This window comes from Ranitomeya variabilis, chromosome 3 (genome assembly GCF_051348905.1).
Source record: "Ranitomeya variabilis isolate aRanVar5 chromosome 3, aRanVar5.hap1, whole genome shotgun sequence".
Classification (NCBI taxonomy): domain Eukaryota; kingdom Metazoa; phylum Chordata; class Amphibia; order Anura; family Dendrobatidae; genus Ranitomeya; species Ranitomeya variabilis.
The window spans coordinates 640,576,562-640,600,658 of record NC_135234.1 but is presented as its reverse complement, the minus strand read 5'-3'; the positions used below and the strand labels follow the sequence as shown (position 1 = coordinate 640,600,658).

The window sequence follows — 24,097 nt, the reverse complement described above, 5'->3', positions numbered from 1 at the left end:
AGTCAAATGGCGCTCCTTCCCTTCCGTGCCTTACCATGTGCCCAAACAGTGGTTTACCCCCACATGTGAGGTATTGGTGTACTCAGGAGAAATTGCCCAACAAAATTTAGGATCCATTTTATCCTGTTGCCCATGTGAAAATAAAAAAATTGAGGCTAAAATAATTTTTTTGTGAAAAAAAAGTACTTTTTCATTTTTACGGATCAATTTGTGAAGCACCTGGGGGTTTAAAGTGCTCACTATGCTTCTAGATAAGTTCCTTGGGGGGTCTAGTTTCCAAAATGGGGTCACTTGTGGGGGAGCTCCAATGTTTAGGCACACGGGGGCTCTCCAAACGCGACATGGTGTCCGCTAAAGATTGGAGCCAATTTTTCATTCAAAAAGTCAAATGGCGCTCCTTCCCTTCCGAGCCCTGCCGTGCGCCCAAACAGTGGTTTACCCCCACATATGAGGTATCAGCGTACTCAGGACAAATTGGACAACAACGTCCGTGGTCCAGTTTCTCCTTTTACCCTTGGGAAAATAAAAAAATTGTTGCTAAAAGATCATTTTTGTGACTAAAAAGTTAAATGTTCATTTATTACTTCCATGTTGCTTCTGCTGCTGTGAAACACCTGAAGGGTTAATAAACTTCTTGAATGTGGTTTTGAGCACCTTGAGGGGTGCAGTTTTTAGAATGGTGTCACTTTTGGGTATTTTCAGCCATATAGAACCCTCAAAATGACTTCAAATGTGAGGTGGTCCCTAAAAAAAATGGTTTTGTAAATTTTGTTGTAAAAATGAGAAATCACTGGTCAAATTTTAACCCTTATAACTTCCTAGCAAAAAAAAAAATTGTTTCCAAAATTGTGCTGATGTAAAGTAGACATGTTGGAAACGTTATTTATTAACTATTGTGTGTCATACAACTCTCTGGTTTAACAGAATAAAAATTCAAAATGTGAAAATTGCGAAATTTTCAAAATTTTCACCAAATTTCCGTTTTTTTTCACAAATAAACTCAGAAATTATCGACCTAAATTTACCACTAACATGAAGCCCAATATGTCACGAAAAAACAATCTCAGAATCGCTAGGATCCGTTGAAGCGTTCCTGAGTTATTACCTCATAAAGGGACACTGGTCAGAATTGCAAGAAACGGCAAGGTCATTAAGGCCAAAATAGGCTGGGTCATGAAGAGGTTAAGGCTGTGTGCACAGGTTGCTGATTTTTCGTGGTTTTTTTTTCCGCTATAGAAACACACAAAAAACGCATACATTATGCATCCAATCATTTAGAATGCATTCTGCAATTTTTGTGCACATGATGGGTTTTTTTTCCGTGAGAAAAATGCATCGTGGTAAAAAACGTAGCATGTTCATTAATTTTGCAGATTTTTCGTGTTTTTCCCGCTATTTAATGCATTGGGAAGCTCCGGAAAAAACGTGCAAAATAACGCATGCGGATTTCTTGCAGAAAATGTCCAGTTTTGCTCAGGAAATTTCTGCAAGAAATCCTGAACATGTGCACATAGCCTAAGAGTTTTTAGATTTAGGCTATGTGCACACGTTCAGGATTTCTTGCTGAAATTTCCTGAGCAAAACTGGACATTTTCTGCAAGAAATCCACATGCGTTTTTTTGCGCGTTTTTTCTGGAGATTTCCCAATGCAATGATATAGTGGGAAATCCGCAAAATTAATGAACATGCTGCGTTTTTTACCGCAATGCGTTTTTTTTTTTTCGTGGCAAAAAAACGCATCATGTGCACAAAAATTGCGGAATGCATTCTAAATGATGGGATACATAATGTATGCGTTTTTATAGCGAAAAAAAACATGAAAAATCCGCAACGTGTGCACACAGCCTTTGAGTGAAGCAGAACTGAGAAAGCTGCCCCCACCCCAGGCTCTGCATGTCCAAAGTGCATAGACAAGTACTTAGTTGCCAGTCTAGTTGGGCAATGTTAATCTTAGTGATAAATCCTTCACAGATAGTAAACTACAACACTCTTTTTGACAAGTGATACACCCCTGAATTCTGTGTTTCAGTCTCAATCTACTGTCTTCAGATTGCATAGCAAAAACCTGCTGACAGATTCCCTTTAACCTGCAGATTAATAGCGTTCTTTCTGGTGACATCTTCCCTTTAACAGCTAATTTTACATATTGAGAAAAATAAGAAATTCTCTGGAACCATTCATCAGATTGCAGATATCAAGGTAGTATTTATTATGCTTTGCTCATATAGCGACATCATATTCTGCAGTGCTTCAGACATTATCTGAATGCAGCACGGTGGCTCAGTAGTTAGCACAGCAGCCTTGCAGCGCTGGAGTCCTGGGTTCAAATTCCACCAAGGACAACATGTGCAAGGAGTTTGTATGTTCTCCCCGTGTTTGCGTGGGTTTCCTCTGGGTGCTCTGGTTTCCTCCCACATTCCAAAGACATTCTGATAGGGATTCTAGATTGTGAGCCCCATTGGGGATAGCGACTATAATGTGTGCAAACTGTAAAGCGCTGCGTAATATGTTATATAAAATAAATAATTATCCCTGTCTCCATTGAAATTCACAATCTAAATCCCCTATCAGTATGTCTTTAGTATGTGGGAAGACACCCATGCAAACTCGGGGAGACCATACAAACTTCTTGCGTGTGGTTTTCTTGGTGAGATTTGAACCAAGGACGGCAAAGCAGCAGTGCTAACCACTTAGGCACCATTTTATTCATCTTCTTATGACCTGCATGCCCGTATAGACAGCTTATGAGGGTTAATTCCACTGACGCATTTCATTTGTCCACTTGGTTAAACATCTAATATGGGATACATTTTGGCCATGTTTTGATCGTCCAATAGGCTATATACAAGTTGAAATATGGTCGTTCACTGTCCTGGTTATACAGGCAAGCAAGACAATCGTTAATACCTGTCCCCATATAGTACATGTTATCGGCAGCTCATTCCCTGTTTACATGTGGCATTGTGCTATTGACAAAATCATTTGTAAAAATCATTGCACAGTTGGCTAGTCAATATGGTCTTGTGTCAGGAAACTTTGTAAGGCCGAATTTAGATGTCCGTGTATGGACTGGCCACTGGTCTCCACTGAAATTCAAAGGTTTCATAAATGTCTGAGGCTGTAAAACTCCGGTCAGGAGACCCACAACCAGTCTGCACATTGACCTTGTTTCACGGACCCCTAAATTTAGCTGAAGCTTATTTCAGGCAATCCCCACATATAGGAAATATGTATGTAGGGCAGCATGGTGGCTCAGTGGTTAGCACTGCAGCCTTGCAACGCTGGGGTTCTGGGTTTAAATCCCACCAGAACAGCATCTGCAAAGAGAAGCAGACATCCAAACAGTGGGTCAAGAACATGAAGAGCTGGACAGCACCTGGCCCAGACATAACCACCCCTACTGGCTAAAGAAATTAACATCGGTACATGAACGCATGGCAAAGCAGATGAACCAGCTGCTAGAAGCAGGCCACCACCCAGATTGGCTAACACAAGGTAGAACAGTGCTGATCATGAAGAATCCTCACAAAAATACAGTTCCATCCGACTATGGCTTCTTTCACACTTCAGTTTTTTGGCGTCAGTCACTTCCGACATAATGACTGATCGACGGATCCGTCACAATAGTTGAAAAAACGGATGTAACGGATCCGTTTTTTTGACGGATCCGTTACTCGGGGGTTGTATATACTTTTTGGAGCATGCGCAATTGAAAAAAATTGAAAAAACGGATTGGGGCGACGGAACCGCCGAAATGACGGTCGCGACGGATCCATAGGTGGCCATTCTATGAAATGACGGACGCGACGGATCCGTTGCGATCCGCCATTTCAACGCAGACAAACGTTGCAATGACCGTCAATGTCTAGATGACGTCCGCCAAATTTTGACGGATCCGTCGCATGACGGATGGAACGGACGACCATCTGTCACAATCCGTCGCTAATGCAAGTCTATGGGGAAAATAACGGATCCGTCACAAAAAAAACGGATACGTTATTTGAGGAAAATGGCGGATTTAGACTGACGCCAAACAACTGAAGTGTGAAAGAGGCCTATGGCCCAATAGCCTGCCTTACAACAACATGGAAACTCCTGTCAGGCATCATAGCCACCAAGCTACAGAACCGTATGAAACAGTACATGAATACAGCTCAGAAAGGCATTGGGGCCGACACCAGACACTCTAAGCACCAGCTCCTAGTAGATAGAGCAGTCTCTCAAGATCCAGACAGACCAGTCTCGGCACAGCCTGGATTGCCTACAGGAAAGCCTATGACTCAATGCCACACACATGGATCTGTGAATGCCTGGCTCTCTACAATGTGAAGGCAACAATGATTCCAGTGGTGATAGGAGCAGTGACCCCCAAGTTGGAAGAATGACTACAACAGATCCCAGGAGCAACATCTGAACTCTCTGTCCAGAAAAGCGCAATTCTGGGAACAACTAAGATCTTGATCCTGCGCAGAACCCTTAAACTCACAGGCTTCTGGTAGAGAACCCGAGAATAATAAAGGGCAACACAAACCACCCCCATTGGGGGTGAGAAGGAGAAATATATATATCTGACATGGAGAAATCCTACCAATGGCTGGAGAAAGCTAAACTCCGAGACAGCACAGAGGCACTAATCATAGCGACACAAAATCCATAGAAGCGGGAACCTACCACACAAGACAAGACCCCAGATGCAGACTATTCAAAGAAACCACAGAAACCTTCCAACATATAGTGGCAGGATGTAAAATGCAAGCAGGAACGGCGTATAACGAACGCCACAACCAAGTAGCGGGAATTGTATAGAGGAACATCTGCCCATCATGTGGGCTAAGTCCAGGTGGGAGACCCCAGAAAAAGTGGTGGAGAATGAAAGGGCTAAAATCCTGTGGGACTTCAAGATCCAGACGGATAAGCAGATGTTGGCTACCCAACCAGACATTGTGATAGTAGACAAGGATCAGAAGACAGCAATGAAAATAGATGTGGCAGTGCCAAGTGACAGCAATATCAGAAAGAAGGAATATGAGAAGCTGGAGAGATACCAGGGTCTCAAAGGAGAACTGGAGAAGATGTGGAAGGTGAAGGCAACAGTGATTACAGTGGTGATAGGAGCACTTGGAGCAGTGACCTCTAAGTTGGAAGAATGGCTACAACAGACCCCAGGAGCAACATCTGAGCTCTGTCCAGAAAAGCGCAATGCTGGGAACAACTAAGATCCTGCGCAGAACCCTCAAACTCCCAGGCCTCTCTAAATAACGATCTCTGGCAAAAATTAAGAGACCACCACATCGAAGCACTGTCATGGGCAGCCCTATCTCCAGACCTGAACCTCATTGAAAAACTCTGGAATGTAATCAAGAGGATGATGGATAGCCACAAGCCATCAAACAAAGAACAGCTTACATTTTTGCACCAGAAGCAAAAATCATGGTTATTCCACAAAATATTGATTTCTAAACTCTCCCTGAGTTAAAACATTAATATTGTTGTTTCTAAATGATTATGAACTTTGTTTTCTTTGCATTATTTGAGGTCTGAAAGCACTGTTTTTCTATTTTGTCCATTTCTCATTTTCAGAAAAGAAATAATAAATCTATTGCTATGAAATTCGGAGACCTGTCAGAAGTTTATAGAATAAATTAACAATCTACTTTTCACTGAAAAATATACCATATATCTATACTGAGAAAAATCAGGCAAACTGAACATTTTGCAGTGGTCTCTTAAAAAAAGGAAAAAAAAAATAAAGAAATATATATATATTGTCTAAGGTCCACTTACGTCTGTCTGTCTGTCCCGGAAATCCCGCGTTGCTGAATGGTTGCAACCAATCAGCGACGGGCACATGTCGGCCGAGAATTAGTCCCTCCCTACTTCCGTCCAGTCAGTGCCCGGCGCCCGCTCCATACTCCCCTCCAGTCAGCGCTCACACAGGGTTAATGGCAGCGTTAACGGACCGCGTTGTAACGCCACGGTGTAACGCACTCCTTTAACGCTTCTATTAGCCCTGTGAGACCAACTTTTTACTATTGATGCCTATGAAGCTGTGTTATATACTGCGTGGACTGTGTTATATACTGCGTGGGCTGTGTTATATACTGCGTGGGCTGTGTTATATACTGCGTGGGCTGTGTTATATACTGCGTGGGCTGTATATATATATATATATATATGTTCAAAAGTCCTGCATAGGCGTGAAGAAAACTATATGTTTCATACTTCTGCATCTCTACAGTGAAACTGGTGGAACATATATGTTTTTGTAATCCCTCATTGTATGCCATACTCATTTTTGAATGTCCCAAGTGTATAAATTGTTATGGTATGCGCATTTTTGATAATTTTTTTTACAGTATAACCATACCTACACCAGTACAGTGTGTAGAATGGTGAACAGGTTTCCAAGTTCATTAACTTCCAATGCAAGGTAACACAGACTTATATTTTACTTTTTAAGATTTATTATTTTTTATTTAATTCAGAGTCCTGAAAAGGGCCTTGTGAGTGCATCTTTAGCTTCTAATACTTTATTGGCCAGCGTTTGCTCTTGAGCACCAGCTTACATCTCTGTGGCATTGAGTGAACAAGCTTCTGCAGATGTTCACGAGTGATGATGTGGTTCCAGGCCTGTATCAGAGCCTCAATCAACTCACTCTTGGTCCTTGGCTGTTTTCTAGATATCTCTAATGATACCTTGTGCCACAAATTTTCAATTGGATTGAGGTCTGGGGACTGAGCTGGCCAGTCAATAGTAGCCACCTTGTTCTTTTTTTACCATTCCGTTACTGTCTTATCTCTGTGACAAGGAGCATTATCATCCTAGAAGGTATAATCCCCTGAAAACAGGTGTTGAGCAGAAGGCAGCATTTTCTTATTAAGGATGTCTATGTATTTTTTTGCATTAACCATACCCTCCACAATATGAAGCCTTCCAACACCATTGGCTGGCATTCAGCCCCATCCTCCCTTTTAGTTGACTTTCTGGGCTGACCAGATCTGGGCCTGTCCTGGGTAATTCCAAGCTGCTTATGTTTCTGCAAAATTCTTACGACTGTACTCTGATTACAGCCGACCTTCCTTGCGATCTGGGGGCCAGTTCACCCTCTTCATGTAGCACCACAACTCGCACACGATCCTCCGCTGACAAAAATCTGAAGGCTCCCATCATAAAACTCTACAGTATGATTCACTAGATAGACCAACAGATAAAACAAACAAACAAAGCAGCAGATGTGATGCAATGTAATGCAATGTGATTGGCTGCCATATCCAGGTTATGATTGGTCACAAGAACCTCATCTGTGATTGCCTAATTTTTGATCTGAAGCAGTACAATATTTAGTTGTGCTTTCAGTTCCTATATTGTTGCAATAATTTCAGGCAAAACTGCTTCAAAAGCTAAAAATATTACAGGGAGAGAATGCAAAATTGTATTCTGAACAAAACCATATATAATATGTCATATTAGCATCGAAGATATTCGACAGAAAACGTTTAAAACTTGAAAAATCAATTAATCCTATGCCTATGCAGGACTTTTGAACACCACTGTATGTGTGTGTATGTATATATATATATATATATATATATATATATATATATATATATATATATGTACATGTACATGTACAATGCCTACAAGTCGTATTCAACCCCCTGCAGATTTAGCAGGTTTAATAAGATGCAAATAAGTTAGAGACTTCAAACAAGAGCAGGATTTATTAACAGATGCATAAATCTTACAAACCAAAAAGTTTTGTTGCTCAGTTAAATTTTTATAAATTTTAAACATAAAAGTGTGGGTCAATTATTATTCAACCCCTAGGTTTAATATTTTGTGGAATAACCTTTGTTTGCAATTACAGCTAATAATCGTCTTTTATAAGACCTGATCAGGCCGGCACAGGTCTCTGGAGTTATCTTGGCCCACTCCTCCATGCAGATCTTCTGCAAGTTATCTAGGTTCTTTGGGTGTCTCATGTGGACTTTAATCTTGAGCTCCTTCCACAAGTTTTCAATTGGGTTAAGGTCAGGAGACTGACTAGGCCACTGCAACACCTTGATTTTTTGCCTCTTGAACCAGGCCTTGGTTTTCTTGGCTGTGTGCTTTGGGTCGTTGTCTTGTTGGAAGATGAAATGACGACCCATCTTAAGATCCTTGATGGAGGAGCGGAGGTTCTTGGCCAAAATCTCCAGGTAGGCCGTGCTATCCATCTTCCCATGGATGCGGACCAGATGGCCAGGCCCCTTGGCTGAGAAACAGCCCCACAGCATGATGCTGCCACCACCATGCTTGACTGTAGGGATGGTATTCTTGGGGTCGTATGCAGTGCCATCCAGTCTCCAAACGTCACGTGTGTGGTTGGCACCAAAGATCTCGATCTTGGTCTCATCAGACCAGAGAACCTTGAACCAGTCAGTCTCAGAGTCCTCCAAGTGATCATGAGCAAACTGTAGACGAGCCTTGACATGACGCTTTGAAAGTAAAGGTACCTTACGGGCTCGTCTGGAACGGAGACCATTGGGGTGGAGTACGTTACTTATGGTATTGACTGAAACCAATGTCCCCACTGCCATGAGATCTTCCCGGAGCTCCTTCCTTGTTGTACTTGGGTTAGCCTTGACTCTTCGGACAAGCCTGGCCTCGGCACGGGAGGAAACTTTCAAAGGCTGTCCAGGCCGTGGAAGGCTAACAGTAGTTCAATAAGCCTTCCACTTCCGGATGATGCTCCCAACAGTGGAGACAGGTAGGCCCAACTCCTTGGAAAGGGTTTTGTACCCCTTGGCAGCCTTGTGACCCTCCACGATCTTGTCTCTGATGGCCTTGGAATGCTCCTTTGTCTTTCCCATGTTGACCATGTATGAGTGCTGTTCACAAGTTTGGGGAGGGTCTTAAATAGTCAGAAAAGGCTGGAAAAAGAGATAATTAATCCAAACATGTGAAGCTCATTGTTCTTTGTGCCTGAACTACTTCTTAATACTTTAGGGGAACCAAACAGAATTCTGGTGGGTTGAGGGGTTGAATAATAAATGACCCTCTGAAAAGACTTTTCACAATTTAAAAAAAAAATAAACAAAGAAATAACATTCTTTTTTGCTGCAGTGCATTTCACACTTCCAGGCTGATCTACAGTCCAAATGTCACAATGCCAAGTTAATTCCAAATGTGTAAACCTGCAGGGTGTTAAATACTACTTGTAGGCACTGTATGTGTGTATATATAATATATATATATATTTTCATACAAATAAAGGGAACACTAGAATCCCACATCCTAGATAACACTGAATGAAATATTCCAGTTGTAAATCGTTATTCATTACATAGTGGAATGTGTTGAGAACAATAAAACCTGAAAATGATCAACATAAATCACATCTAATATCCCACGGAGGTCTGGAGTTGGAATGATGCTCAAAATCAAAGTGGAAAATTAGGTTACAGGCTGATCCAACTTCAGTGGAAATGCCCCAAGACAAGGAAATTATGCTCAGTTGTGTGTGGCCTCCAGGTGCCTGTATGACCTCCCTACAACGCCTGGGCATGCCCCTGATGAGGCAGCGGATGGTCGTCTGAGGGATCTCCCAGATCTGGACTAAAGCATCTGCCAACTCCTGGACAGTCTGTGGTTCAACGTGACGATGGATGGTGCGAGACATGATGTCCCAGATGTGTTCAATCGGATTTAGGTCTGGGGAACGGGTGGGCCAGTCCATAGCTTCAATGGTCTCATCTTGCAGGAACTGCTGACACACTCCAGCCATGAGGTCTGGCATTGTCTTGCATTAGGAGGAACCCAGGGCCAACCGCACCAGCATATGGTCTCACAAGGGGTCTGAGGATCTCATATCGGTATCTAATGGCAGTCAGGCTACCTCTGGTGAGCACATGGAGGGCTGTGCAGCCCGCCCAAAAAAATGCCACCCCACACCATTACTGACCCACTGCCAAACCTGTCATGCTGAAGGATGTAGCAGGCAGCAGATGGCTGTCCATGGCGTCTCCAGACTCTGTCACATGTGCTCAGTGTGAACCTGCTTTCATCTGTGAAGAGCACAGGGCGCCAGTGGCAAATTTGCCAATCCTGATGATCTGTGGCAAATTCAAAGCATCCTGCACGGTCTTGGGCTGTGAGCACAACCCCCATCTGTGGACGGCGGGCACTCAGACCATCCTCATGGAGTCGATTTCTAACCGTTTGTGCAGACACATGCACATTTGTGGCCTGCTGGAGGTCATTTTGCAGGGCTCTGGCAGTGCTCTTCCATATTCTCCTTGCACAAAGGCTGAGGTAGCGGTCCTGCTGCTGGGTTATTGCCCTCCTACAGCCCTCTCCTGGTGTACTGGCCTGTCTCCTGGTAGCGCCTCTGGACACTATGCTGACAAGCACAGCAAATCTTGCCACAGCTCGCATTGATGTGCCATCCTGGATGAGCTGTACTACCTGAGCCACTTGTGTGGGTTGTAGAGTCCGTCTCATGCTACCACGAGTGTGAAAGCACAACCAACATTCAAAAGTGACCAAAACATCAGCCAGAAAGCATTGGTACTGAGATGTGGTCTGTGGTCCCCACCTGCAGAACCACTCCTTTATTGAGTGTGTCTTGATAATTGCCAATAATTTCCATCTGTTGTCTATTCCATTTGCACAACAGCATGTGAAATTGATTGTCAATCAGTGTTGCTTCCTAAGTGGGCAGTTTGATTTCACAGAAGCTTGATTTACTTGGAGTTATATTCTGTTTTCTGTTGTTTGTGTTCCCTTTATTTATTTTTTTAGCAGCGTGTATGTATGTGTGTGTTTAAAATAAATTGGCTGAAGCGCCCGCTTTAACTCTTGTCACACCTGTGACCATCTAATACATCAGGTAAAAGGAGTGATCAAACTCCTCGCATATTTCCTGCTGACACAGCTGTAGTTTCCAAATGACTTCCGAAAGCCTCTGGAAATTGTCATTAAGCAGTCAGCCCTTTGGGAACATTTCTGATAAGAAAATACCCTGTGTAAAGTAAAACTCCAGTGTTCGGTGCTGGGAGCCTGCTTTATGCTGAACGTATAGAAAGTATTTGCCTAATAAAGTGCCCGATCTCAGAACAATAATACTCTTCTCCTTAGAGCAATTTGGTGTGTACGGGCTGAAGATGGTGGATAGGTTCAGCTCGCTGTCTGAAAGGATTTCAGACTTCGCCATGTTCAAAAAAAAAAAAAGGTAGCTGAAATATCTGCCTGCTCCAATTTTATGAAGTAACCCTCTGATAAAATCCCGATTTTTGCATTACCCCTGGTGTTTTCTTGAGTGGACTCCTGGACTATACAGTTTGGGTCACCTAATCTCACCATTCAATTACTATAGTTTAGTGTCTTGAGCATGTTTTCCTAGTTTTTGCAATTTATAACTCCTCTTTAACCAGCGTTGTCATGAGAATCTTTTTCATATGGCAATATTTAATGCCGTGACTTTTTTGAAGTATTTAGTAATTCAGTGTTTCTCATTTTGGTTTTGGCTTGTGTTGCTTAAAAAATGTACAGAGTGTTACACTATTACTTACAAAATTGTCTGTCTTAATTGAACAAATATGTTGCACTTCATAGTTAATGTAATATGCCATATTAATAAGCTCACTTGATTTTGTAACCTAATTTCTAGATGGCACCCACAGAAAATCTCACACTTATAGGCCTGCCACCAGGTCGAGTGACCAGGTTTTGCTCTTATTTCCTTTACGAGATGGTGGCCCGATTCTAACGCATTGGGTATTCTAGGATATGTATGTATGTATATAGCAGCCACATAGTATATAGCACAGGCCACGTAGTATATAGAAGTACTACGTGGCCTGTGGTATATACCATGTGGCTGCTATATACATACATACATATTGTAGAATACCCGATGCGTTAATATAGGGCACGCAGTAAATAACAGCCCACGTAGTATATAACACAGCCCACACAGTATATAGCAGCCACGCAGTATATAACACAGCCCACATAGTATGTAACACTGGCCACGTAATATATAACACAGCCAATGTAATATATAGCACAGCCCACATAGTATCTAACAGTGGCCACGTAGTATATAGCACGTAGTATATAACACTGCCCACGTAGTATATAGCAGCCATGTAGTATATAACTCAGCCCACGCTGTATAGAACACAGCCCACATAGTATTTAGCAGTGTGGGCACATATACCTGTTAAAAAAAAAAATATTTAAAATAAAAAAGTTATATACTCACCCGCCGGGATCCAGCGTAGATCCAGCGAACCTCTGGCGATGCGCGCGGCTGCCGCCATCTTTCGTTCCCAGGATGCATTGTGAAATTACCCAGATCACTTAGTGGTCTCGCGAGACCGCTAAGTGTTCTGGGTAATTTCGCAATGCATCTTTGGTACCGGAAGCTGGCGGCAGGTGCGAGCGTATCGTCGGACTACGGAAGGTGAGAATAGCAGGTTTTTCATTTTTTTTATTTTTTTATTTCTAACATTAGATCTTTTTACTATTGATGCTGCAACGGAGTGAGTTACCCGCGGCATAACGCGGTCCGTTACAGCTGGCATTAACCCCGTGTGAGCGGTGACTGGAGGTGAGTATGGAGCGGGCGCCGGGCACTGACTGCGGGGACTATGGAGCGGGCGCCGGGTACTGACTGCAGGGGAGTAGGGAGGGACTAATCGGACTGTGGCCGTCGCTGATTGGTCGCGGCAGCCATGACAACCTTTGAACGTCACCATTGGTTTTAACATATCGTGTCCTGGAAAACGGGAGAAGAATTCAAAGAGCGGTGAAATTGCAAAAAAAAAAAGCGCAATTCCACACTTGCTTTTTGTTTGGCTTTTTTATTTGGTTCATTAAATGCTAAAACTGACCTGCCATTATGATTTTCCAGGTCATTACGAGTTCATAGACACCAAACATGTCTAGGTTATTTTTATCTAAGTGGTGAAAAAAATTTCCAAACTTCGTGATCTCAGATTGGATGAGGGCTTATTTTTTGTGCGCCGAGCTGACTCTTTTAATGATACCATTTTGGTGCAGATACGATCTTTTGATCGCCCGTTGTTGCATTTTTATGCAATGTCGCGGTGAACAAAGAAACATACTTCTGACATTTTTACTTTTTTTCGCTACGCCGTTTAGCGATCAGGTTAATTATTTTTTTTAATTGATCGGGGGATTTTGAATGCAGCGATATCAAATATGTGTAGGTTTGATTTTTTTTCTTTTATTTTGAATGGGGCAAAAAGGGGGGTGATTTGAACTTTTATATCTTTACTTCTTTTGAGATTTTATTTGGTAATAGTGTCAGATAATGCAAAATGTGAAGAAAAAAAATTTCTGGATTTTTTTTTTTTTTTTTTTTTTTTTTTTTTACATTTTCAAAGTTCGGAAAAAGTGCGAATTTCGGTGTTGCCTGCCTTTACATTTCTCCTCATAACTCAGGCTAGAAAAAAGATAGAGAAACAAAATAAAAACCATTCTACTCAGAACTGTACAGGCTTTCACCAGATATGCCACAAGATTATCTTTGATAATATTTTACCCATGCAAATGCAAAACTTTAAAACGCATTTCCCCCAAAAAAAGTTTAATTTAAAAATTAAAAAAACTGCACATGTCCCTGCTATGCTCCTAGCCACATCTGTACCAAAATACAAGCTGGGATCATATTTTAAAAAATTAAAATTATTAGAGTGTCAATTCGAAAATCTCGAATTCAGATCTGTTCAGCCTGGGGTCTAAAAGTTTGGGGTCTATATTTGCCAAATAATCCATGATTTTTAGATATTACTGTATTATTGTATTATGTTACAGCTTAGAAGCAGGAGAGGACAGAGGAGAAAGCTTTGTTAGGGCTCAATCTGAGAATGAACAGGGGTAGATTCCAGAGGCCATGTTCATTAATTCAGCACAGTCAGTGAAGTCCATGAAGTGGTAGAAGGCGGCACAAGATTGGCAATGGATGACAGAACTGGTGATGTGACCTGTGAATATGATTGGCGCTGGTGGCGGCTAATGTACTCTCCAAAAGATTGTGAAAATGAAGAAGTAGAAGTGACTTTTCTGCACCTCCTGGTCCAGCGCCATCATTTGTGTATCCAAGAAAACCAGACATTTTAAAAGTTAACAAAAATCAGATATTAACTCAGGTGAAGCCGAACACCATGACAGCCGCACATACTCTGACACAAAAGGAAATGGCCATTGCTAGTACGCACTTATGGACAAGATTACATTTCACCCACTAGAAGGGACACATTGCTGATAAAAGGCCAGTTTAAAAACGCACAATTAATTGTTTGATTAGTTCGTATTTTATAGAACGAGGATTTAACTACTGTACTCTTCTGCTTAAACACTTCATAAATGACATGTTTAGTGATATAATAGAAAACATTGTTACATGTATAAATAGGTGGTCAAGATATTGGTTCTTTCAATCTGGTTTTTAACATAATTAGGATGAGACTGTATTTTGAAAATCGCACTCGAGGATATGATCACCTTTTTTCTTTTGGTTTGTTCAATGCATTCAGGTTGGAAATGCTGAGCAAGTTGTGTTATGATGATTAAGATGTATTTATTCTGGCATTTCGTTATTTGTTTTTTGTGTGTCTTTATTGTAGCATATAAATGTTGAATTCAATAAGTTGTAATTTGAAAAGAAAAAGGGAAGAAACTCGCACAAACATAAAATCACATGATTCAAGGCTTAAAAAAAATAAAAATTTGTACAAATATAAACAAGAACACAAGTAACACACATGCATTTTTTCACAAATTTAAAACATACATTTTTTTTTCACAATTGCGCATCAAAATTTAGAATTTGATTTGTCCAAAACAAAATATAAAGAAACATAGCCTTGTGACATAGTCATGAAGCATAGTCTTGTGACAGTCTGTGACAAAGCCGGTACCGTTCTGAGAAAAATGATGCCTCTCCCACCTCTTTATCTTAATTCTAGCCCGAGATATGATAAAAAATGTAAAGCCATACCAGGCCAAAATCCACGCTTTTTCAAAACTTTAGAAGTCTGTAAAAAATCTAACTAATGAAGAAAAAAAATTAAAAACTTTTAATTTGTAATTAACTAAAGTTGTACTTCATAAAAATAATTTAAAAAAAGCTAAAGACGTCGGGTAAAAAAAAATTAATATTTGGATCACTTGATATGGAATGACCCATGGGAGACTAGCAGCTACCATAACCCAATCGGCTCTGCTACATACAGGCAATAATCAGATCGCCTGCATGTAGCAGAATACCTCACTTGCTATGAGCGCTGACCTCCGGGTGGCGCTCATAGCAATCCGGCAGTGACTACCATAGAGGTCTCCAGGAGACCTCTGGTTGTCATGCCAACCTATCAGTGACCCGCGATCACGTGACGGGGGTCACCGATGGGCGGATTTCTGGTGCGATTGCCGGAAATGGATGTTAAATGGCGCTGTCAGCGTTTGACAGCGGCATTTAACAGGCTATCAGCCGCGGGTGGATAGCAATTCCTCCCGCAGCTGGTAGCATCGCATGTCAGCTGATCAGATCAGCTGTCGTGCTGGAAAGATGCAGGCTCATCGCCAGAGCCCACACCAAACGGGGAGGTGTCCAATGATGGCTAGATCCGTCATTAGTCGTTAAGGAGTTAAAGTATTTTAGTTTTTTAATCCAACTGTTTCCAGAGATATGGGCACTTTTTATTTAGTGCTAATTTTAATGTTCTTTTGCCAAGGGGGGTGATGCTCACATGACTTTGGGGTTGAGTGATTATGCTGCTCTGCATTGTCGGGTGGGCAATGCCTCCTTGGTAAAGATAAGAAAAAGTAGCACCAAATAAAAGACCCATATCTGGAAACGTGTGACATATTTAAAGAGAATAAAAATTGAATACTTGGGGCCAGTCGGAATAAAATGAGGGTAAATTCTGCCCACGTTTGACTAGGTGATAGGTCTTTAAATCTCAATGATAATACTTACTTGGGTGTTTGTTTTGTTCCTTTTCAGGGCTCATGCTGATGTGTGGATTTCGGTCCAATCACGAACGGACCACAAGTCCGGCGGAGCATGACTCCTTCATATATTTCTCTTAAGCCGGTCAAGCTAGGTCCTGATCCGACCAGAATCCACAGATTTCAGCATGAGCCCTAAATGATCATGTAATTGTTACAAATATTTCTTAACTCCTCTATCTGCGTCCACAGGCAGCCAGCCTCTGCAAAGTGGTACGATAGGAGGGATTATGTCTTTGTCGAATTCTGCGTTGAGGACAGCAAAGAAGTGAAAGTAGGCTTTGAAAAAGATAAATTTACCTTCAGGTAAGTTCTGTCAGTGAGTACGCGTTCTTAAAATTGTAATGTTTGCCTATAGTGACAGACCTCACCGTACTAAATGCTTCATTAACCGCAGATAGCCCTTTATATAGAACTACAAAAAGACGGAGTAACAACAAGCCACAATATGGATAAAAATGACCAAAAACATCTTTATTAAGATAAATATAAAAACAGGTCAAGCCAAATCCATATAAATACAATAGTTTTCACCAAGGAGGACAAAGAGGTATATGTCGGGTGAGTAAATGGTCAAAAAAGTAAAGAGACTAGGGAAAGGAAGCTACTGTAAATAATGCTGCAGCCACTCCAGGAGTAATAAGAAGATCAGCAATAAGAGGACCAAAGTCCGTATATAGTGACCACATCAAATGTACAACATTCATTCATCAGCCAGCTTACCCATAGTAGTCCAGACCAAACCTGCACCCCAGATGGCCCCTTTCGCAGATAGCTTTATCAAAGGGGATAAGTGACACTTTGATAAAGCTAAAATTTGTCTTAATAAATATGTCTTTGGTAATTTTTATCCATATTGTGGCTTTTTGTTACTCCATCTTTTTGTGGTTCTAAATATTGTATTTTGGAGTACTCCACAGTAATATTTTCTATACTCTATGGTGGGGAGAGATTGACTACACTATGCTCTTGACCCCATTATTTCAAAGGTGTTTTTTGATTATTATTTCAATAGCCCTTTATAGCCCTTGTTTAAGGGGTTTCAAATCTCCACATCCTCTAACCATGTACTCCTTTTACCCCCTAGAGTGCCAGATCTAGGGTACTACTAAAACCACAGCATCCACAAAGCTCCCAAATACCAGTGCCAGCCACATGCCTCCAGTGCACAGAGCCAGGAAAGTCACATGTGCAATACTCCTTCTCAATATGTGTAGCATGTTATTGCCCTGTGTTGGCAACTTGTGTACTTTAACCCCTTCCCGACATCTGACGGTATAGTACGTCACATGTCGGGACCCCCGCTTTGATGTGCGCTCCGGCGGTGAGCGCACATCAAAGCCGGGACATGTCAGCTGTTTTGAACAGCTGACATGTGCCCGCAATAGGCGCGAGCAGAATCGCGATCTGCGCGCGCCTATTAACTAGTTAAATGCCGCTGTCAAACGCAGACAGCGGCATTTAACTACCGCATCCGGCCGTGCGGCCGGATATGAGCGCATCGCCGACCCCCGTCACATGATCGGGGGTCGGCGATGCTCCTCCATTGTAACCATAGAGGTCCTTGAGACCTCTATGGTTACTGATTGCCGGTGGCTGTGAGCGCCCCCCTGTGGTCGGCGCTCACAGCACACCTGGAAATCTGCTGTGTAGCAGCGATCTTATGATCACTGCTGCATAGCAGAGCCGATCGGGCTGTGCCTGCTTCTAGCCTCCCATGGAGGCTATAGAAGCATGGCAAAAGTAAAAAAAAAAAAAAGTTTTTAAAAATGTGAAAAAAATAAAAAAATATAAAAGTTTAAATCACCCGCCTTTCGCCCCAATCAAAATAAATCAATAAAAAAAAACCCCAACCTACACATATTTGGTATCGCCGCGTTCAGAATCGCCCGATCTATCAATAAAAAAAAGCATTAACCTGATCGCTAAATGGCGTAACGCCAGATTTACGTTTTTTTTGGTCGCCACGACATTGAATTAAAATGCAATAACGGGCGATCAAAAGAACGTATCTGCACCAAAATGCTATCATTAAAAACGCCAGCTCGGCACGCAAAAAATAAGCCCTCACCTGACCCCAGATCACGAAAAATGGAGACGCTACGAGTATCGGAAAATGGCGCAATTTTGTTTTGTTTTGTTTTTTGAAAAGTTTGGAATTTTTTTTCACCATTTAGGTGAAAAATAACCTAGTCATGTTAGGTGTCTATGAACTCGTAGTGACCTGGAGAATCATAATGGCAGGTCAGTTTTAGCATTTAGTGAACCTAGCAAAATAGGCAAGCAAAAAACAAGTGTGGGATTGCACTTTTTTTGCAATTTCACTGCACTTGGAATTTTTTTCCCGTTTTCTAGTACACGACATGCTAAAACCAATGATGTCGTTCAAAAGTACAACTCGTCCCGCAAAAAATAAGCCCTCACATGGCCAAATTGACGGAAAAATAAAAAAGTTATGGCTCTGGGAAGGAGGGGAGCGAAAAACGAAAACGGAAAAAGCTCCGGGGGTGAAGGGGTTAAATAGTATCAGTAACCAGTTGCCGTGCTGGCATATACGGTTATACATCGCTGCATGTAGGAATTTAACACAAGTTGTCATACTAATACTGCGCAGTGATGGCTCTAGCAGGGAAGCTGTGCCCACACTTGGATTTTTGGGTGCAGCCTTATGAGAAATAAAAACCTGTACATATTACCACGTGCATAGTGACCCATATATAATAAAAAAAAATCAGTTTCTTTAACTTAAAAATTTTTTTTAAAAAATCTAACTAAACGTCAGAATTGCTTTGTTTTTCTCAAAACCTCAATTAAAGTGCTCCGTCATGGGTACCCCAAAGTCCCCAATGCAAACCTCAAGTTGTCCCACAAAGTATTATAGTGCGATTAAAAGTGTAAGTCGCTGCTGCTGTTCCCGCTTCCTGTTTCTGTTGGTTGTCTGTAGCCAATAACTGAATTGAACTGTTCTGCCAAGTAGTCAGCACAGGCCACTGCGCTCAGGTACTGGCCGCAGTGGTGACGACGTGACCTCAACGCTCCAGATAATAACGCAGCGGGAGCGGCGGCACAACCTGCGCCTGGGTACAGGGGGTTTTCAAATTCTCTTTAATTGTAAAGTGTAGCCATGATTTAGTTTTGAGTGCTTCCTGAATATCTGGCCAGGTGGCTCTGAAGGGGACTACAGCTGATCCCACTTTCTAGGATCAGAGGGGGATTTGCATAGCTTTAAAGTACTGGCCTATGTTGTGCCAGACTTGATTGTAGTCCTGCTCTTATTGAGGGCACTTGTTAAAACTTTCAAAAACTTGACTTGTTGCCGTTATATTTGTCATGTAAGTATACTGCAATCACATCACCAATGGCATACTGCATTAGTTACCCATATTTGCCTTTTCTCTCCTGAGCTTCTCATCTCATTGCTTGCCGTGCACCCTAGAACTCTCCTGTTATTGTTCTAACACTATAAGACATGTTATAAAGCTGTCTGCCATGAACCTGTTTCCAGCCCTCTCACAGTACCACCTTCATGCTTATACACAAATTGCCATGTTCTCTGTGGTTTTCCCACTCCCAACTGTTGTCATTAAGATATTCCCATTGTGATCTGGCTGTTTTGCAGATAAGTCTCTTGACACTTGCAGAAACAACAGTTCAGAGGATCTGTTGGTGTCGGACTGTGACACTAAGGACAATAAATGACATTCTTAATTCTGTAACACAATTAACACGCTAAAGCTGGCTATGTGCACTTATTCGCCCTACAGTCAAAACTTAAAGTTATATATGGTAAATGCATAGTGAACGTAATTAGTGTCCTACTATTAGATGATCCTGCAACCTTTTGTGCGTTCTGATTCCTAATTTGCATCTTAACCGAACGGCCAATATAGACTCAGACTTAACTATTTAAACCATATTTAGGAAATCTTAAAGTACCCCCTCTAAGGGTGCTTTCACATTGCGTTTAGGATCCCGTTCAGTGGCCCTGTTAGGGATTGTGTCGGAATCTCCCTCAAAGCAGGATTAAGATGTATGCGCTGACTGTGCCATAGACTATAATGGTGCCGACAGTGCAGATGCACGCTCTGCCGTGCATCGTTTTCAGGCGTTTACACCTACTGGAGGTGGACACAGAGGTAGTAGATTGCGTCATAAGCCCCAACGGGATCACTGAACGGGCGCCTGAACACAATATGAAAGCACCCTAATGAACCCTGGTGTGGTGTCCATGCAGGGAAGGTGTAAGGGGGTTTTAATGTCCCAGAGTCTCGTACCGTTCTCTGCATAGGTTTTGTAAAGGTACAAAGGTGGCATCGAGCATGCAAATGGGATCATTCATGAGTATGGCAGAAGGTTTGGTGACATACAGTTGCCAGATACTGTCACATTATCTGCCTTGAATGGAGGGTTGTGTGAAGACAAACGGGGGGGGGGGGTGGTGACACATCGGCGAGAGCCCCAGGGTCCGCTAGCCAGAACTGCATGAACCAGGGATCGTCCTGCCGAACGCCCGCTCTCCCTTTTAACATGGGCATAACGCTACCCAGACAACACGTGGTGAGGGTAAAAGTGTGACAATCATTTATTGAACCACTAACACACAATAGCTTACAGGACAGTCCCAACAAATACCCAAGATGGTGCAAATAAGAGTCTGACCCTTCCGCTGATTCGTCAGGATAAGAGCTGCTTCCAGTGTTGTGTGCCCTACCAGTGGCTCCCCACTTTTGGGAGGCCTCCACCGTGAGGAGGTAACGACAAGCTTAGGAAGCTATTCGAGATCAGTGAGGTATGTGGCCAAGTGAACCAATTGTCCCATCCTGGATTTTTTAAGACGTCTCTGGGGTTTCAGTGATGGTCAATGAAGCAGTCCTGTGTTCTTCCAGCCAGGTCTGTTGAACCCTAAGCTGAGATCCTGAAGAGTCACACCAACCAGAAGAAAGTCTCTTTATACAGAGGCATGTATCCTATTTTTAGATTTAACAAGTTTCCTTCAGTCCAGCATCAAGATAAAGGAAGCAACGGTGATGAGATCAAGTAGCATTACTTGATTATTTAATCTATTTGCATAGTTTTTCCCTCTCTGTTTTCAACAAACTGGCTCCAAATTACAATGCATAATTAGCATATTAGCAAACGTCACTGGTCATCAAAGATAAGCGCACACTGTTATATGAAATATCAGCTTACAAGTCACTTAAGGCTGAGTCACACATAACGATATCGTTAACGATATCGTTGTAACGTCACGCTTTTGGTGACGTAGCAATGATCCCGCTAACGATCTCGTTATGTGTGACAGCGATCAACAATCAGGCCCCTGCTGGGAGGTCGTTGGGGAATGATCAGGACCATTTTTTGGTCGCTGATCACCCGCTGTCATCGCTGGATCGGCGTGTGTGACGCCGATCCAGCGATGTGTTCACTTGTAACCAGGGTAAATATCGGGTTACTAAGCGCAGGGCCGCGCTTAGTAACCCGATATTTACCCTGGTTACCATTGTAAAAGTAAAAAAAAAAAACAGTACATACTCACATTCTGATGTCTGTCACGTCCCCCGGCGTCCACAGGGTTAAAACTGCTTTCGGCAGGAGCGATGCTAATGCACGCGCTCCGGCCGAGAGCTTCCCTGCACTGACTGTCAGCGCCGGCCGTAAAGCAGAGCACAGCGGTAACGTCACCGCTGTTACTGCCGGCGTTGACACATTCAGTGCAGGGAAGCTCTCGGCAGCAGCGCGTGCATTAGCAGCGCTCTTGCCGAAAGCAGTTTTAACCCTGTGGACGCCGGCGGGGGACGTGACAGACATCAGAATGTGAGTATGTAGTGGTTTTTTTTTTTAACTTTTATAATGGAAACCAGGGTAAATATCGGGTTACTAAGCGCGGCTCTGCACTTAGTAACCCGATGTTTACCCTGGTTACCCGGGTGCTGCAGGGGGACTTCGGCATCGTTGAAGACCGTTTCAACGATGCCGAAGTCATTCCCCTGATCGTTGGTCGCTGGAGAGAGCTGTCTGTGTGACAGCTCCCCAGCGACCACACAACGACTTACCAACGATCACGGCCAGGTCGTATCGCTGGTCGTGATCGTAGGTAAGTCGTTTAGTGTAACTCCAGCTTTACATGCTTACAGAAGCAAAAGTATAGATAACAGCATATTTTTCTTGATTTGCTAATTAAGATATAATCTGGTTCCTTCACAGGTTGCTTTAACGGTTTATTTCCATCTTATAAAGTGAGGCTTATATTCTTTGGATATTCTATCTTTATGATCGTACGGATCTGATATTTGGGTCCATCCCTTAAAATGAAGGGGCCACAATACTGATTAAGCAGTACATCCCATGTATTGTGTTTCCTTCACAATGGTGCCCCTTGCCAATCTGGCAGAGCAGGGTACTGCAGCTGTCAAAATCCACTTCAATGGAGCTTTTCTGAAGTTCCCTGCATGGCTATATAATCAAGGAGCCACTGCTGGGAGAAAAAAAAACAGTGAAGGGGACACAGCGTTGATTCAGCGCTCTATTTGTGTGATCCACAAAGGTTTTGCCCCCACTGATCATAAAAATGATCTTGTCAGGGCTGTACTTTGAGTTCAACGAAACCCTAAAATCTTAACATTCAAGTGTTTTATTGTGGATATTTCAATTAGTGTTTTGTCACGTCACCCTTACATTACCATTACTGGCAACTTTGCAAGTTTTGCTATGAGACCATCTTTGATGATCTCCCCCATTAGTGCACTATTAACCTCTTCCCGACATGCGCTGTGTTCCTGCAAACTGCTATATATGTACAGGGCCGCGATCGCTTTGGCTCACGCTTAGCGCCCCCTTGTTCTGGTGCAGGTTTCAGACCTATGATGGCACCAGTCGTGGACATTTAACCCCTCTGATGCTGCTGTCAATAGTGATATCGAGGAGCATTGCAGAGGGAGTGAGCTCCCTCTCTGCTTCCATTGACACAACGCATTGTGCTGATGGTTTCCATAGTGACCCTGGGCCGCAAGATGGCCATGGGGGCCATTAGGAAAGGTGGCCTGTGAGCACCTGCTAAGAGCAAGAGCTGACACTCCACCTCCCCTGCCTGTCATATGCTGCTCTGATGCCCTGCAGTGCAGAGTATCGGAACACCCATCTGTCATTATACAATGATGTCCCATCCTGGGACAATGTGTAAAAAAAAAAAAAAGTTAAGTGTAAAATATTTTTTTTAAAAAAAAAATCCTCAACTAAAGAACAAAAAAAGGAAAAATATTAATCCTATAAATGCATTTACTTATGTAAAAAAAAAAAAAGGTACACATTTGGTATCTCCGTATCTGAAACTACCCAACCTATAAAACTGCTCCACAATATTTAACCCTTTCAGTGAACACTGCAAAAAACTGTTTCATCATACCGCCAAAGAGAAAGTGCAATAAATCGTGATCAAAAAGGCGAATGTAAATAAAAATGGTACCACTGAAAACGGCGTCATGTGCTGCAAAGTAAAAAAGCCACCATAAAGCTCTCGGCGGAAAAATAAAATTATAGCTCTCAGTATAAAGTGATGCAAAAAGCATAAAAGTGCAGTCAGCCACAGTTTTGTGCACTTCTGAAAAGAACACCACTGGCCAGATGGAGTCCAGTGTAAATCTACTGTCTCATTATAGTGACTGAATCCTTCAGGGGTTTCATTTGTCAAGTCAGCTCGGAGATTTAGATGGAAACCCCAAAGTAAGTGCTCGGCGTAGAGCTCCGGATAAATGTGATCCCAAATGTTAGGTAAAATGTTTCCAATAAAAGCTTCAACTCAATCCACAAAAAAGCAAGTCCCCATTCTGGACCATCATCATCTGTTAACGGAAATATATTGGGCTTCCACGTTACTTGTAGCACAAAGGTTCCGGAAAGGCTAAATGGCTCCTCGCCTCCGCCTTCCCCCTCCCAAAGAAGAAATTCAGCAAATTTGGCACATCCAAATGCCCCACCTTCCTTCTGAGCCCCAGTGTCTCTAAACCACATTTAGCGCCCACATGTTTGGCATTTTTGTAGTGATGAGAGCCCGCCTGATTTACATGTCGATGTCTCCAG

General features: G+C 42.5%; 1 protein-coding gene across 1 annotated transcript in view; it reads left to right on the top strand.

The window, feature by feature from the left end:
• PTGES3 (prostaglandin E synthase 3) overlaps positions 1-24,097 on the top strand; it is a 39,797-nt gene that overhangs the window by 5,782 nt on the left and 9,918 nt on the right. Inside the window, exon 2 of the mRNA XM_077297621.1 lies at positions 16,214-16,327. Within this exon, the coding sequence (XP_077153736.1) occupies positions 16,214-16,327 (114 nt within the window). The remainder of the gene's footprint in view (positions 1-16,213; positions 16,328-24,097) is intronic.